General features: G+C 44.5%; 1 protein-coding gene across 3 annotated transcripts in view; it reads right to left on the bottom strand.

Moving 5' to 3' along the window:
- MARCHF1 (membrane associated ring-CH-type finger 1) overlaps positions 1 to 17,830 on the bottom strand; it is a 312,223-nt gene that overhangs the window by 220,073 nt on the left and 74,320 nt on the right. For 2 of the 3 annotated variants that reach the window (XM_075860278.1, XM_075860276.1), the window contains one exon: positions 17,580 to 17,630. The exons of the other annotated variant lie outside the window; for it this stretch is intronic. In XM_075860278.1, the coding sequence (XP_075716393.1) occupies positions 17,580 to 17,630 (51 nt within the window). The remainder of the gene's footprint in view (positions 1 to 17,579; positions 17,631 to 17,830) is intronic. 3 annotated transcript variants of the gene reach the window in all.

Below are 17,830 nucleotides of genomic sequence, written 5' to 3'. Positions count from 1 at the left end.
ACGTAATTCGGGCGTTTTTGCCCCGAATTACGTCCAAAAATAGCGCCTCGATAGCGCTGACAAACATCTGCCCATTGAAAGCAATGACCTGTCACTTCTTTGGCCGTAATTGGAGCCGTTATTCATTGACTCCAATGAATAGCAGCGCCAATTACGTCCGTAATGGACGCGGCGTTCAAGCGCCTGCATATGCCATAACGGCTGAAATTACGGGGATGTTTTCAGGCGGAAACATCCCCGTAATTTCAGCCGTAACGGACGCTGTCGTGTGAACATACCCTTATAATGACAGCACGGCTCGTAAAAGCGGCCGGCCGTGCTCGTAATTACGAGTCGTAATTACGAGCACGACCCGTAAAATAAAAAAATAGAACATGTTCTATCTTTTTAACGGCACGGGCACCTTCCCGTGAGAAAACGGGAAGGTACCCGTGGCTAACAGAAGTCTATGGGCCCGCTATTTCGGGTCGTAATTACGACCCTTAATAACGGGTGTTTTTACGGTCGTGTGCATGAGGCCCCGTAATGACGGGTGGCTACATGTGTGCACCCGTCATTACGGCAGCGTTGCTAGGCGACGTCAGTAAATAGTCCCTCTTCAGGGTGCTGAAAGAGTTAACTGATCGGCAGTAACTGTTTCAGCACCCTGGACAGTGACTACCGATCACAATATAGAGTACCTGTAAAAAAAAAAAGACGTTCACATTTACCGGGAACTCCCTGCTTCCTCCAGTCCGGTCTCCTGGCCGTTGCCTTGGTGACGCGTCCCTCGCGACATCCGGCCCGACATTCCTTGATGACGATGCAGCCCATGTGAGCGCTGCAGCCAATCACGGGCTGCAGAGGCCTCTGCAGCCAATCACGGGCTGCAGAGACCTCTGCAGCCAATCACAGGCTGCAGAGGCCTCTGCAGCCAATCACAGGCTGCCGCGTCAGAAAAGAAGGTCGGACTGGAGGAAGAAGAGAGACTCGTCCGCAAGACAACGACCAGGTACGTATGAAATGCTTTTTATTTTATTTTTAATCAGCAGCCTCTTTTCTCTATCAGTGATTGATAGAGACAAGTGGCTGCCGATTTGTATAATATTTTTGACCGGGTTCGGTCAAAACGGGTTCGGCCGAACCCGGTGAAGTTCGGATTCGCTGCGAACCGAACTTTTCCGGAAGTTCGGACCGAAACCGGGTTCGGTTGTCCCGGTTCGCTCATCTCTAGTTACAATGTTAGGACAATAATATAATAATAATAATTATATATATATGTATTTTTGTTATATTCTTAGAGAAGTGTAACCCAGTTGACCAGATGCACATAATAAAAATATGCTTTACTTCCCACCACAGTGAGTAAAAGAAATGTACTAGTTATTTGCCTATGGCCATAGAATAAAACCAACGCCAGCTTCACAGTATGTGAATTGTTTTTGTCACCCACCTGGCTACATCCTGACAGCCAAAAAGTAAGGATCAAGCATTCTGCAAATGTACAGTTGGTTTATACTGTCATCTGAGCAGTATTGTAACACAATACGAATTCTCATTCTAGTGGGTGGTTTCATGGTGATATAATACAGTGCCATCTTGTAACACAGTGATACATAATGAAAATATAGATAGCAAGCTGGTAACTGTTAAAATTGTACTAGTACTTTTTCTTATCTGGGCGTGCTTCTGAATCATTAAATATTGAAAAACCAAGATAGTCAGGATTACATGCAACAGATCTCATTAACCCTTTAAAGAACAAGAAAAAAAGGCAAATGTATTTATTTTTTTCTTTTGTAATTAAATGTAATTAGTTTAACCAGACAAATTTATGCCACAAAAGAATCCAAGCTCTATCCCTTGTCCAACCTGCATCATTGCTATAACACCCTAGAACAAAGGTCACTATTTGATATAACATATATTGTGTGATATGGACACATCATTATATGGGTCAATGACGTCCATTTAAAATGCACCTATGTCACAGAGAATGGTACCTGGCGGGGCAGGTGGGTTGGGGGAGGGGTTATAATTTTTTTATTTTTCAGGCTCTTTCTCTAGTTTTATTATTATTATTATATTTTTATTTATATATTTTTTCTACTATCTACTGTCTACTATTTTTTTTTTACTTTTACTTTTTATTCTGAGAAAGCTGGTATGACATGATCTGTGTTATCCCAGCATTCTTCTGCATGCAGATCATAAATAATGCCTGCTCACCATTTTGTCACTGTTATTAGTGATCTGCATATAGAAGAATGCTGGAAAGACATGATCATATCCTCCCGGCATGCATCTCTCCCCTATGTGACAGTTGGAGGTTCGTGACATCATTGGGCCGTCACGGGTTTCTTTGGCAATGGCCCGAACACAGTTTGAGAGCTTTCTGTATTCGGATCCTATTGCCGGTCACAGGGCTCACTTTGAGCGCTGTGTTTAGAATTTTTTTGTGACAGGCAGCTGATCATTTCAAGTCCCTGTCAATTCAGGAGAACTTCTGTATATTTAAAAAAACAAAACACTTTTTATTACATTTTCAATAAGGAATAAAAAATGTAAACAGCTTTAAAATACAGTACAATGAGAGTCAAGTGACATATATTTAATTTGGAACCTGCAAGAACTAAAATGTAACAGTTAACAGTTGTATGGCAATACGGGGTAAGGTGGTTCCTGGGGGTGAGAGAAAAGGGTGTGTGTGGCCATATAATTAAAGAAACGGATAAAGTATGATCTGTCATTAAAGACTAACATAAATATTTACGTTTTAGCTGCACAGTGGGTTATCTAAGGGTTAACTAGTACTACTGTGCATGTGTCTTTGAAAATAGGTGTGATAAGGGGGTATTATTCATGATGAAAAATGTTTCTTATACAAAACATTCCTCAGGTATACAGTAGTGTTAAAAAAAAATAACAGTCCAACATCATTAACCGGATAAATCAATGTTTTTGGATGAAGTGATATTTCTACAAAGCAAATAATTTACTTGTAAGTGTAGTAGAAAAAAACAGAGCCAACAATTAGGACTTGCAGGTCACTCATTCTGAGGAATTGAAAGGGACTTGGTCAAAATAATAGCAGTGAGAAGATAAATTGGTGAAGTCCTTCATTCTGTGGAATAACAGGTGTCAATTGTGGCTCTTATTTAAAGTTGGAGGGTGGCAAATGTTGCACATGTTGGTTAAAGTGCATTTCCTTCTGAAATACTGGGGAAAATAGGCCATTTCAGACATTGTTCTGTTGAAAAACCTACTTTGTGTAATGGCGGGGTAGGGAGACAGACAGGTGAGCCCTAATCTACCCGCCACTCAGTCCCTGCCTACTTGCAACGACCCGTCCTAGGCGACGGGGTACAACTGGGCGACGGTCCCTACGCTCAGTAAGTGCACGACAGACAAACAGACAAGGGTACACAGAGGCTAGGGAAACGGGGCAGCTGCCCACGGAGACACCGTGAGCAATGAGAATAGTGAACGAGCCACGTCAAACCAGGAGGGCACGAGGTACAAAACGCTGAGCAGGAGAGTGGTCAGTAAGCCAAGGTCAATAAAAAGCAGAGGATCAGTAGTTCAAGCAGCAGCAGAGCCAGGAAACAAGCAGAGCAGAATCACAGGCAAAGGAGTAACAGGAAAAGCAGGTATAAATAGACAGTGGGCGGGAGCTAGCTCCGTCTGGTCAGGCTGTGATAGGCTCTCCCACACCTAAGCCTGCCATTCTGAGTGGTGGAAGATGGAGTCAGTCTCACAGACATAGGATCAGGTGCAGACTGATTACTCACGGGCGTCGACACAGAAGCTGTGTCTGGCAGATCCTTTACACTTTGATTAAAAAGTTAATTTGAGAAGGAAAAACATATAGAGAAGTGCAGCAAATTATAGGCTGCTCAGCTAAAATTATCACAAATGCCTTGAAGTGGCAACCAAAACCTGAAAGGTGCAGAAGGAAGCGGGGAACCACCGTTCGAATGGATTGAAGAATTGCCAAAATGGGAAAGGCTCAGCCAATGATCACTTCAGAAAGATCAAAGAAGATGTGAAATTACCAGTGAGTGCTGCTACAATCAGAAGACCATTAAGTGAAGACAAGTTACCAGCAAGCACTCCCCGCAAAGTCCCGTGGTTGAAAGAAAAAAAAAAAAACATGTATTGAATAGGTTAAAATTTGCCAAGGAACACATTGACTGGCCCAAAGAGAAATGCAGCAACATTTTGTGAACTAATGAAAGCAAAATTGTTCTTTTTGGGTCAAGTGTCCGCAGACAGAATGTAGGCGAACCCCGAGCACTGAGTACAAGCCACAATACACTGTGAAGACAGTAAATCATGGTGGTGAAAAAATCATGACATGGGGATGTTTCTGATACCATGGTGTTGGGCCTATTTGTCACATACAAGGGATCATAGATCAGTTTGAATATATCACAATACTTAAAGGAACAGTGTCATGGCAAATAATTTTTTTTATATGTTAAAGATGTTAGTGCTTTAATAAAAACGTTTTTATTAATTTGTGTGTTTGTGTTTTACTTTTTCTTATTTTTACACTTTTTCTTCCCTATGGGGGCTGCCATTTTTTGTTCCATTTCTGTGTGTGTCGATTAACGATACACACAGACATGGAGTACGGCAGCCACAGTCCCATAGGGACTGTGAACGGCTCCCGTCCCATTCACGTCCGTGTACGGCGTCTGTGTGGGAACTGTGCATGCGCCGCTCCCACACAGTCCTATTCGAAATTGGCGCCGTCCGGCGCCATTTTCCTGTGGACCGGAAGTCGCGGCCGGACTGTAATATTACTACTTCCGGTCGCGGCTTCCGGACTTGTGCACATGGAACAGCGGCAGCAAACGGAGCGGACGGGCCAGAGGGAGCCGCGGCGGCAGGAGCAGGTAAGAGATTTCAATGTATGTTAGTGTTTGTGTGTGTTTACTACTATATGTAAACCTACTACACTGTGGGTTACCTCAAAAAATGGCGACACGCAGTGTAGCAGGTTAAACCTTTCAAACCCCTCGTTTATCCCGGCACTAGCCAGGATAAAGGAGGGGGGGATGCTGAGAGCTCACTAGAGCGAGGGCTTTTAACCCAATGTTGCAATGCTGCAATTTTGGGAACAGCCCCATCTAGTGGCCAAAAATGGGTAGTATTATAAATTAGAAATAATTTATAATATTACATGGCTCGTGCCAAAAAAAAAAAAAAAAATTTGAACAATGTTTAATCACCCACACACTAAATGTTTAATTTTTTTAAAAAAAACATGTTTTTAGGGCAACACCATGCCTTTAAGGAGATCATGTTGCCCTATGCCAAAGAAGAAATGCCCTTGAAATGGGTATTTCAACACGACAATGACCCAAAACACACCAGTAAGCGAAAAACATCATTGACGTAATGGAGTGGCCAGCCCAATCCCCCGACCTCAATCCCATAGAGAACTTGTGGGCTGACATTAAAAATGGGATTTATAAGGCAAAACGCAAAAATGCAGAAGAACTGTGGAATGTAGTCAAATCTTCCTGGACTGGAATTCCTGTTCAGAGGGGCCAGAAGTTGGTCGAATTCATGCAACACAGATTTCAAGCAGTTCTCAGAAAAAAATGGTTATGCCACTAAATATTAGTTCAGTAAAGTGAAATCTGAAAAAATAATTCCGTTTATACGTTACATTTTTGAGCATGTTGGCACTTCTATTTTCTTGAACAGCCTAATATTCATTTTTCTTTACTTTCTTTAAAGAATTAACACAAACTGGATACAGAATGTGTAGAATTTTCTAGTGCATTTGCATTTAGGCAAATAAAAGTTATTATAATTATTTTGTGTTTTATTTGCTTTTTTAAAGTCACTGCTATTTTTTTTAACACTACTGTATATAGTTAGTTATTCAACCAATTACTAGGCAGAGACTAACTATGGATACAAAAGTGGTAATTATTATGGCTTCTGGATAGATAATATAAACTATGATATATGGGCATACAGTGCATTCAGAAAGTCTTCAGACCCTTTCACTTTTTTCACATTTTGTTATGTTGAGGCCTTGTGCTAAAATAAAATAAAAAATCAAGTTTTTCTCCTATCATTCTGCACTTATTACCCCGTAAGTGAAAACAGAATTATAGACATTTTTGCAAATTTGTTAAAAATGAAAAACTCAAATTTCGCATGGAAATAAATATTCAGATCCTTTGCTATGTGTCAAGTAGCGGGTTAGTGGACCCACTAGGCCGTACCGTCGTAGCGGGGAGGCAGCTGGCCAAACAACAGGAAACCCCAGAAATACAATGCCCGCACAAGGGTACCTGGATAGTCCAGACGGTGGCCGCAGGTCTGGCACAGATGGAGATGGGTCCAGCAGATAACGCCAAACATAACGGATGACACAGGTGCCGCAGGTTGCGCCAGACGTGGCGGATTCCTCCGGACGTGGCAGATGACACAGGATGTGACGGATTCCTCCGGACGTGGCAGATGACACAGGACGTGGCGGATACCTCCGGACGTGGCAAATGACACAGGACGTAGCACGACTAGATACTAAAGGCACAGCACGGGAAACAGGAACAGGGAACAAGGCACGGGTAACGATTGTAACGGGAAACACTAAGGGACCATTTGCAAGACAGACTGGGAAAACTAACAACACTCAGGCAAGGATTAGAAGGCCTGGGGCCTTCTTATAGACCCGAAAATCGTGGCAGTTGATGATGATGATGATGATGATGATGACTTCCTATGTTAAGGATCTGCCAGGCACAGCTTCTGTATCCACGCCCATAGGTAATCAGTCTGCTCCTGCTTCTATGTCTGTGAGACTGACTCCATCTTCCACCACTCAGGATGGCAGGCTTAGGAGTAAGAATGCCTATCACAGCCTGGCCAGACGGAGCTAGCTCCCGTCCTCTGTCTATTTATACCTGCCTTTCCTGTTCCTCCTTGCTTGTGATTCTTGTTTTGTTTCCTGGCCCTGCTGCAGCTTCTTTAACCATTTGACCCTGCTTCATATCGACCCTGGCTTACTGACTACTCTCCTGCTCTGCGTTTGGTACCTCGTACACTCCTGGTTTTACTCGGCTTGTTCACTACTCTCCTGCTCTGCGTTTGGTACCTCGTACACTCCTGGTTTGACTCGGCTCGTTCACCACTCTTGTTGCTCACGGTGTTGCCGTGGGCAACTGCCCCTTTTCCCTTGCTTCTGTGTACCCTTGTCTGTTTGTCTGTCGGGCACTTATTGAGCGTAGGGACCGTCGCCCAGTTGTACCCCGTCGCCTAGGGCGGGTCGTTGCAAGTAGGCAGGGACTGAGTGGCGGGGAGATTAGGGCTCACTTGTCTGTTTCCTTACCCCCATCATTACATAATCACAAGCCCATATACCTACTCTACCCTGGTCCCTCACACTACTATGGACCCCCTTGAGACCCTGGTTCAGCAAATGCAGGGTCTCTCCTTACAGGTCCAGGCCCTGGCTCAGAGGGTCAACCAGCCTGATGCTACCATGGTAGTGCCCCTCACCTCACCTCTTGAACCCCACCTCAAGTTGCCTGACCGGTTCTCAGGGGACCGGAAGACTTTTCTCTCCTTTCGGGAGAGTTGTAGGCTCTATTTTCGTTTAAAGCCCCACTCCTCAGGTTCTGAGAGCCAGCGGGTGGGTATAATTATGTCCCGGCTCCAGGAAGGGCCCCAAGAATAGGCCTTCTCCTTGGCTCCGGATGCCCCTGACCTTTCCTCCGTTGATCTTTTCTTTTCTGCTCTCGGACTCATTTATGACGAGACTGAAAGGACTGCCTTTGCCGAGAGTCAGCTGGTGACCTTACGTCAGGGTAAGAGACCTGTTGAGGAGTATTGCTCTGACTTTAGGAAGTGGTGTGTAGCGTCTCGGTGGAATAACCCTGCCTTAAGGTGCCAGTTTAGGTTGGGTCTGTCGAACGCCCTGAAAGACCTGCTAGTTAGCTATCCCTCTTCTGACTCCCTAGACCAGGTTATGGCTTTAGCGGTATGACTGGACCGACGTCTCAGGGAACGACAACGTGAACGTTTTAGTGTTTTCTCCTCTGACTCCCCCATGATGCCTCCCGAGGTTCTGTTGCTTCGTTCTTCCACGGTAGACTCGGAGGTACCTATGCAACTCAGGGCCTCCGTGTCCCCCCAACAACGTAGAGAGTTCCGCAGGAAGAATGGTCTCTGCTTCTATTGTGGGGATGACAAGCATCAAGTGAACACCTGTCCTAGGCGTAAGAATAAGCAGCCGGAAAACTTCCGCGCCTAAGTGATCATCGGGGAGGTCACTTGGGCGCACAGGTATTTCCCGTAAATATGAAACGTAATAAAATCTTACTTCCCTTTCAGGTCTCTTTTGGTGGTAGGTCTGCTACCGGCAGTGCCTTCGTGGATTCAGGGTCGTCTGCTAATATCATGTCTGTGGAATTTGCTATGTCTCTAGCTATGCCTTTGATTGATTTGCCTAAACCTGTCCCGGTAGTGGGTATCGACTCCACTCCTCTTGCTAATGGTTATTTTACACAGCATACCCCTGTTTATGAACTCCTTGTTGGCACCATGCATTTGGAGCAGTGCTCTGTACTGTTGATGCAGGGATTATCGTCCGATTTGGTTTTAGGCCTTCCCTGGTTGCAGTTGCATAATCCCACATTTGACTGGAATACTGGGGATCTTACCAAATGGGGTAATGAATGCTTGACGTCATGTTTTTCTGTTAATTCTATTCCTCCCCCTGAGGAGGTGAACACGCTACCTGAGTTTGTTCAGGACTTCGCTGATGTTTTCTCTAAGGAGGCCTCCGAAGTGTTACCACCTCATAGAGAATACGATTACGCTATCGATTTGGTACCAGGAGCTAAGCTCCCTAAGGGTAGGATATTTAATCTCTCTTGTCCCGAACGTGAAGCCATGAGAGAGTATATCCAGGAATGCCTGGCCAAGGGTTACATTCGCCCATCTACGTCTCCTGTAGGTGCTGGCTTCTTCTTCCTAGGGAAGAAGGATGGTGGTCTTAGGCCATGCATTGACTGCCGTAACTTGAATAAGGTCACTGTAAGGAACCAGTATCCCCTTCCTTTGATTCCTGATCTCTTTAATCAGGTTCAGGGGGCCGCATCAAAAAGGGGGATGAATGGAAGACTGCGTTTAACACGCCCGAAGGTCATTTCGAATACCTCGTCATGCCCTTTGGGTTGTGTAATGCTCCCGCGGTCTTCCAGAATTTCATAAATGAGATTTTAAGAGATTACCTGGGGGTATTTCTTGTAGTGTACCTTGATGATATACTTGTGTTTTCCAAGGACTGGTCCTCCCACATTGAGCATGTCAGGAAGGTGCTCCAGGTCCTTCGGGAAAACAAACTGTTTGCGAAGACCGAAAAATGTGTGTTTGGAGTGCAGGAGATACCATTTTTGGGTCAAATCCTCACTCCTCATGAATTCCGCATGGACCCCGCCAAGGTCCAGGCTGTGGCGGAATGGGTCCAACCTGCCTCCCTGAAGGCGTTACAGTGTTTCTTGGGGTTCGCTAATTATTACAGGAGATTTATTGCTAACTTCTCGGTCATCGCTAAGCCTCTTACGGACCTCACTCGCAAGGGTGCTGATCTCCTCCGCTGGCCTCCTGAGGCTATCCAGGCTTTTGAGGTCCTTAAGAAGTGCTTTATCTCAGCCCCGGTGTTGGTTCAGCCCAACCAAATGGAGCCATTTATCAAGGAGGTTGACGCGTCCGAGGTGGGAGTGGGGGCTGTCTTGTCCCAGGGTACCAGGTCCCTCACCCATCTCCGTCCCTGTGCCTACTTCTCCAGGAAGTTTTCGCCCACTGAGAGTAACTATGATATTGGCAACCGCGAACTCTTAGCCATTAAATGGGCATTTGAAGAGTGGCGCCACTTCCTGGAGGGGGCTAGGCCCCAGGTAACGGTCCTTACCGTCCACAAGAATTTGGTTTTCCTAGAATCTGCGCGGAGGCTAAACCCGAGACAAGCTCGATGGGCGTTATTTTTTACCAGATTCAATTTTTTGGTTACCTATAGGGCTGGTCTAAAAATATTCGGAGGAAGATCCTGCTTGTACTTTGCCTCCAGGTATAATCATTTCCTCTATTGATTCTGATTTAGTCTCTGAAATTGCTGCTGATGAAGGTTCAGCTCCCAGGAACCTTCCTGAGAACAAGCTGTTTTTCCCCTGCAATTCCGGCTAAGGGTACTTAGGGAAAATCATCCGCACTATCTGGTCATCCAGGCATCCTGGGTACCAAGCACCTCATTGCCAGAAACTATTGGTGGCCTGGGTTGCCTAAAGACGTTAAGGCCTACGTCACTGCTTGTGAGGTTTGCTCTAGGTCCAAGACTCCCAGGTCCCGACCAGCGGGCTTACTACGTTCTTTGCCCATTCCCCAGAGACCTTGGACCCATATCTCCATGGATTTTATCACCGATTTGCCTCCATCTCAAGGCAAGTCAGTGGTGTGGGTTGTAGTAGACCGCTTCAGTAAGATGTGCCACTTTGTGCCCCTCAAAAAACTACCCAATGCTAAGACGTTAGCTACCTTGTTTGTCAAACATATCCTGCGTCTCCATGGGGTCCCTGTCAATATTGTTTCTGACAGAGGGGTGCAATTTGTTTCTTTGTTTTGGAGAGCCTTCTGTAAAAAGTTGGAGATTGATCTGTCCTTCTCCTCTGCCTTCCATCCTGAAACTAATGGCCAAACCGAGAGGACTAATCAGTCTCTAGAACAATATTTAAGGTGTTTTATCTCTGACTGTCAATATGATTGGGTCTCATTCATTCCCCTCACCGAATTTTCCCTTAATAACCGGGTCAGTAACTTGTCAGGGGTCTCCCCCTTTTTCTGTAATTTTGGGTTTAATCCACGGTTCTCCTCCGTTTCACCTGGTAGTTCCAACAATCCTGAGGTAGAGGTCGTTCATCGGGAACTGTGCACAGTCTGGGCCCAGGTTCAGAAGAACCTAGAGGCGTCCCAGAGCATACAAAAAACTCAGGCAGATAGAAGACGTTCTGCTAACCCCTTGTTTATGGTCGGGGATCTGGTGTGGCTATCGTCTAAGAACTTGCGCCTTAAAGTCCCGTCCAAGAAGTTTGCTCCCCGGTTTATAGGGCCGTACAAGGTCATTGAAGTCCTGAATCCTGTCTCCTTCTGACTGGAGTTGCCCCCATCTTTTCGAGTACACGACGTGTTTCATGCCTCCCTCCTTAAACGCTGCTCCCCGTCCTTGGCTCCCTCGAGGAAACCTCCTGTCCCCGTTCTCACCCCTGAGGGGGTAGAATTCGAGGTGGCCAAGATTGTGGACAGCAAGATGGTCCAAGGCTCCCTCCAGTACCTGGTCCATTGGAGAGGATACGGGCCTGAGGAGAGGACTTGGGTACCCGCCCGGGATGTTCACGCTGGGGTATTGGTCAGGAGGTTCCACCTTCGTTTCCCCCAATAAACCAGGTCCATCTAGAAAGGGTCCGGTGGCCCCTCACAAAAGGGGGGGTACTGTTAAGGATCTGCCAGGCACAGCTTCTGTATCCACGCCCATAGGTAATCAGTCTGCACCTGCTTCTATGTCTGTGAGACTGACTCCATCTTCCACCACTCAGGATGGCAGGCTTAGGAGTGGGAGAGCCTATCACAGCCTGGCCAGACGGAGCTAGCTCCCGCCCTCTGTCTATTTATACCTGCCTTTCCTGTTCCTCCTTGCTTGTGATTCTTGTTTTGTTTCCTGGCCCTGCTGCAGCTTCTTTAACCATTTGACCCTGCTTCATATCGACCCTGGCTTACTGACTACTCTCCTGCTCTGCGTTTGGTACCTCGTACACTCCTGGTTTGACTCGGCTCGTTCACCACTCTTGTTGCTCACGGTGTTGCCGTGGGCAACTGCCCCTTTTCCCTTGCTTCTGTGTACCCTTGTCTGTTTGTCTGTCAGGCACTTATTGAGCGTAGGGACCGTCGCCCAGTTGTACCCCGTCGCCTAGGGCGGGTCGTTGCAAGTAGGCAGGGACTGAGTGGCGGGGAGATTAGGGCTCACTTGTCTGTTTCCTTACCCCCATCATTACATCCTATTTGCGCGCGCTGGCCCTTTAAGGCCGGGCACGAGCGTGCGCACGCACTGTACGGGACACAGCAGAACGGTGCGGAAGTGAGCGCTGGCGTCTCATAGGAAGGAGATGGGGACCAGCGCTCACGGATCCATGGCTGCAGGTGTCGGGAGGTGAGTAAACCCGACGGCCCGTGGCCATGGACGCTACACTATGACACTTACTCTGGGGGCCTCCCATTTCTCTACATCATGTTTGAAATGATTCTACACCTTAATTAGAGTCCACCTGTGGTAAATTAATTTCATTGGACATCATTAAGAAAGACATACCCCTGTCTATATAAATTCTTACAGGTCACAATGCATATCAGAGCAAAAACCAAGCCATGAGGAGGAGAGAACTGCCTGTAGAGCTCAGAGACAGGATTGTGTGGAGGCACAGATCTTGAGACGGGTTGAGTGGCCTCCATAATTCTTATATGGAAGAAGTTTTGAACAACCAGGACTCTTCCTAGAGCTGGCCGCCCCACCAAACTAAGTAATCGGGGGAGAAGGGCCTTGGTAAGAGAGGTGACCAAGAACCATGGTCATTCTGGTCCAAAGATCTTGTGTGCAAATGGGAGAAACTTCCAGTAGGTCAAACATCACTGCAGCACTCCACCAATCTGGGCGTTATGGCAGAGTGACCAAAGAGAGGCCTCTGCTCAGCAAAAGACACATGAAAGCCAACCTGGAGTTTGCAAAAAAGCACCTAAAGGACTCTCAGAGTGTGAGAAACAAGATTCTGTGGTCCAATGAAACCAAGATTGAACTTCTTGGCCTCAATTCTTAGCATCATGTCTGCAGGAAACTAGACACTGCTCATCACCTGCCCAGTACCATCCCTACAGTGAAGCATGGTGGTGGCAACATCATGCTGTTGGGTGTTTTTCAGCGGCTGGGAAAGGGAGACTGGTCAGGGTTGAAGGAAATATGAATGGAGCAAAGTACAGAGATATTCTTAATGAAAACCTGATCCAGAGTGCTCTGGAACTCAGACTTAGCAGAAGGTTCACCTTCCAACAAGACAGTGACCCTAAGTACACAGTCAAGACAACACAGGAGTGGCTTAGGGAAAACTCTGTGAATGTCCTTGTGTGGCCCAGCCAGAGCCCTGACTTGAACCCAATCGAACATCTCTGGAGAGACCTGGAAATGGCTGACCACTGACGGACCACATCCAACCTGACAGAGCTTGAGGTGATCTGCAGAGAAGAATGGCAGAAAATCCCCGAATCCAGGTGTGAAACCTTGTGGCATCATATCCAAGAAGACTGGAGGCTGTTATTGCTGCCAAAGGTGCTCCGTCTGTCAATGCAATATTTTAGTTTTTGCTTTCAAATAAATTAGCAAAAATTACTAACATTCTGTTTTCACTTTGTCATTATGGGGTATTTAGTGCAGAATGATAGTGAAAACATATTTTTTTTATTTTAGCACAAGGCCTCAACATTACAAAATGTGAAAGAATTGAAAGGGTCTGAAAATTTCCAGAATGCATTGTACGTCACAAAAAAGTAAAAAACTGAAAACTGGGCATGTAAAAAGCTGTGTAGATAAAATTACACAATCTCATTTATTTCAGTATGTTTTTTGTTTTATTTTCTGTGTATTTACAGTCACAATGGTCATATAAACATGTTTATATAATACTGTGTTTAACCCCTTTCCGACATTTGACGTATCCATACACCAAAGTCGGGAGGGGAAGTATGGAACGGCTCACGAAGTGAACCTACTCCATACGATGCCGGTGTCGGCTGTATGTTACAGCCGACACTTCAGAGTAACAAGCGTGATTCCGCTCGTTTAACTCGTTAAATGCCACGGTCAATAGCGACCGCAGCATTTAAATCGTTAGAAAGAAGGGGCGACCCTCTCTAACAGCTCATCGCGCCCCCCGCAATGCAATCGCGGGGTAGCGATGGTTGCTATGGTTGCTATGGCTGCCTGGGGGACTAATGAAGGCCCCCAGGTCCGCCATCTTTGTGCTCCTATTAAGCCCTGCCTCTGGCAGGGCTTAATAGAAGCCTGTCAGAATCACGATATACTTCAATACATTAGTATTGCAGTATATCGTGCAAGCGATCTAACGATCGCTGGTGTAAGTCCCCTAGGGGAACTAATAAAAAAAGTAAAATTCAGTAAAATAAAGGTTATTGTTTTGTGTAAAAAGAAAATATTTAAAGTTAAAAAAAAAAAAACATTTTCCCATTTCCCCCTAGAGCATAGTAAAAAAATAAAAAAAATAAACCTAATTGGTATTGCCGCATCCGTAAAAGTCTGAACTATTACAATATATCATTATTTAACCCTCACGGTGAACGCCGGAAAAACATAAAATTGTAATCGCCAGAATCTCTATTTTTTCGTCACCTCATCTTCCACAAAAAATGAAATAAAAAGTGGTATCATTAAAAACTACAGCTTATCCCGCAAAAAATAAGCCCTCAAACCACTTAATCGACAGAAAAATAAAAAAGTTATGGCTCTCGGAATTTAGCGACACAAAATAAATGTTATTTTTTACACTTAGGTTTTTACATGTAAAAGTAGTAAAATATAGAAAAAACTATATATATTTGGTATCTCCGTAATTGTATTGACCCGCAGAATAAAGTTAACATGTTGTTTTAATTGCACAGTGAATTCCGTAAAAACTAAGTGCAAAAAACAATGGAGGAATCACTGTTTTTTTCATTTGCTACCCGACAAATATTTTTTTTCCGTTTCCTAGTACATTATATGGCACAATAAATGGTGCTACGAAAAACTACAATTTGTCCCGCAAAAATCAAGCCCTCATAGGACTATATCGACGGAAAAATGAAAAACTTATGGGTTTTGGAAGGTGGGGAGGAAAAAACAAAAATGAAAATCTGAAAAAGGGCTGCGGCGGGATGGGGTTAAATCTTACATGCACAATAATACAATTGTTCACTAAAGGATCAACCAAAGCGAAGCTGAAATACACAAGGGCATTCGAACTTTATTTTGCAGAATACAGCAAAACTTCTACGGTTATTTGTGCAACCTGAATTTAGTTTTTTGGCATGTTTCTCTGCATCAAAATAGGTTAATATAATAAAATATGTATAGTAAAATACTCATATAGTACCGTGTACAACATGTCTTGCAATCCAAAAGCATAAGTGCTACCTAGCAAATCCATATTGTTAAATTAGGATCTGGGGAGAGGGAGAGAGGGTGGGGATACACAAGCGGGGTTAGATAGAGTATATAGCGAGTGGGATACAGAAGGGGATAATGGGGATTTAGTGGGGCCTGGGGTTAGCAAGCCGAGTAGGGAGGTGACTAGGAATAAATACGGACCTAAGAATATTAAAGGTGTCGGTAAGATTAAATGTGTGCTGGCGAATGCAAGAAGTCTTGCAAGTAAAATGGACAAGTTGGAGATTCTAATGACCGACGTGGATTATGATGTAGTGGGCATAACTGACACCTGGCTGGATGAGAGCCATGACTGGGTAACAGATATGGGGGGGCTACACGTAAAATCCAGCCTAAGACCCGTCCTGAATGAAGACATTGGGGGAGACAGTAACAGTTTGGAGTCATTATGGGTAAATATTCATGGAGTGGGCAATAACAGTAAACTACTAATTTGAGTTTGTTATAAGTTTCGGCGATTCACAGTGTGAGACAGTGACCGGAATGAAGGGGAAGTAGCGCTTGTACGAGCGCTGCACCCTCTTCAAAACGGCTGATTGGCGGGGGTTCCGGGAGTCGGACCACGACCTATCAGCTCCAGCAGACAGTGGTATTAAACTTACCCTCCTCTTCAGCCGCAGTGGAAGTCCTGACTCCATCCAGGGTCGGGATGTTGTGCGCATAGCGTTGTGATGTCATGCGTTGCGCACAGCGCTGTGACGTCAGGACCTCTGCTGCTCTCCGGAATGAGGAAGGTAAGTACTGTCAGTTACTATAGTAACAGGGGCCCGTGTAGTTTAGGCCCCAGTTACTATAGTAACTTTTCATTGATGTGGAGCAGGGGGGCCGCGGGCCCCCTGTCTTCGGGGCCCGGTCGTAATTGCGACCGCTACGACCCCTATAGTTATGCCACTGGACTGAAGACAGAAGCAGCCGGATGAATTCTGAAGAGTTCAGGGATATACTTTCTGCTCAGATTCAAACAAATGCAGCAAGGTTGATTGGACGTCGCTTCACAGTACAGATGGACAATGACCCAAAACATACTGCGAAACCAACCCAGGAGTTTTTTTTAAGGCAAAAAGTGGAATATTCTGCAATGGCCAAGTCAATCACCAGATCTCAACCTGATCGAGCTGCATTTCACTTGCTTAAGACAAAACTTAAGGCTGAAAGACCCACAAACAAGCAACAACTGAAGACAGCTGCAGTAAAGGCCTGGCAAAGCATAACAAAGGAGGAAACCCAGCGTTTGGTGATGTCCATGGGTTCCAGATTCAGGCAGTTATTGCCTAAAAAGGATCCTCTAGAAAGTATTACAAAAAAATAAAAAACATTTTATTTATAGTCATGTTAATTTGTCCAATTACTTTTGAGCCCCTGAAATGAGGAGGCTGTGTAGAAAAATGGTTGCAATTCCTAAACTTTTTACAGGATATTTTTGTGCAACCCCTTGAATTAAACCTGAAAGTCTACACTTCAATTGCATCTCAGTTGTTTCATTTCAAATCCAATGTGGTGGCATGCAGAGCCCAAATCATGAAGATTGTGTCACTGTCCAAATAATTCTGGACTTAACTGTATCTATAGCAGCCATAAACTACTATCCATTTCTTAAATGCTGCTTACGTAAAAAATAATTATATTGTCATTAGGTGTTGAGACCCTTCCCTGACTTTCCTACATGCCTCTACGAATTCTAGTTACACCCCTGGTTAATATGCAAACTGTCACCTTATTGCTTAAAACGGCACATAATCATATAAAGCTATGTCATGTTTTATTGTGACTGTCAAAGGAATAATTCACAAAGCTCTATTCTATTGTGTTTACTCATTTATTTATAATTTGGAGATAACTTATAGCATGTTTAACCCATATATTATTTGTTTTATATTATCTTGAATGTATTTCTTCACAGATTAAACATTGCATAACTGCCAATGCCTCCTTGTAGTGTGTGTGACCATGTATATGTGAAATATTGTTACTAGTTTGCATTCATTTATTTATAAACACTTGTCATTAGTTGCTTCCCATGAATTTCAAATAAGAGCAAAGAAATGAAACATTCATCCAGTCTTCACATTGTTCCATTGTCTTGGGTAAATAGTTTGAATAACATGAAAGCAATATGCCATGTAAAAATCTTGACATGTGCAAATTGGATTGGCAGCGTATCATTCTAATTAAAGTCAGTAAAGAAATGTTAAACTGAAGCGACAGGTGAAATACAGTATGTGCATATAATGCGCAATAAATAATGTAGCCAAATGCATGGCACCTCAGTGTACTCTATGAAGCATAAGAATGGGTAACATTTTTCACGTACCTTTGAAATGTTGCTTGATCGACTTGCCGAGCGCCCAGGGGATTTGTCATTCTGCAAAATAAAATTAGATTACCAAAATAGGTGTGATAAGTATGTAGGATTGTATCTTCTGTCTACACTTTTATCCATGCTGTGTCAATTAGTTTTAATTACTAGGCAGAACATTCAAATTTGTACTGATGTCTTCAATGCTATAATTATCAAAGTATTGTACTGATGTGTCTAGAAAACACAGATTTAGTTGAAGAACC

This window comes from Rhinoderma darwinii, chromosome 1, assembly GCF_050947455.1.
Source record: "Rhinoderma darwinii isolate aRhiDar2 chromosome 1, aRhiDar2.hap1, whole genome shotgun sequence".
Taxonomy (NCBI): domain Eukaryota; kingdom Metazoa; phylum Chordata; class Amphibia; order Anura; family Rhinodermatidae; genus Rhinoderma; species Rhinoderma darwinii.
Note: the sequence above shows the minus strand (reverse complement) of the source record. Positions and strands in the feature narration are given on the sequence as shown.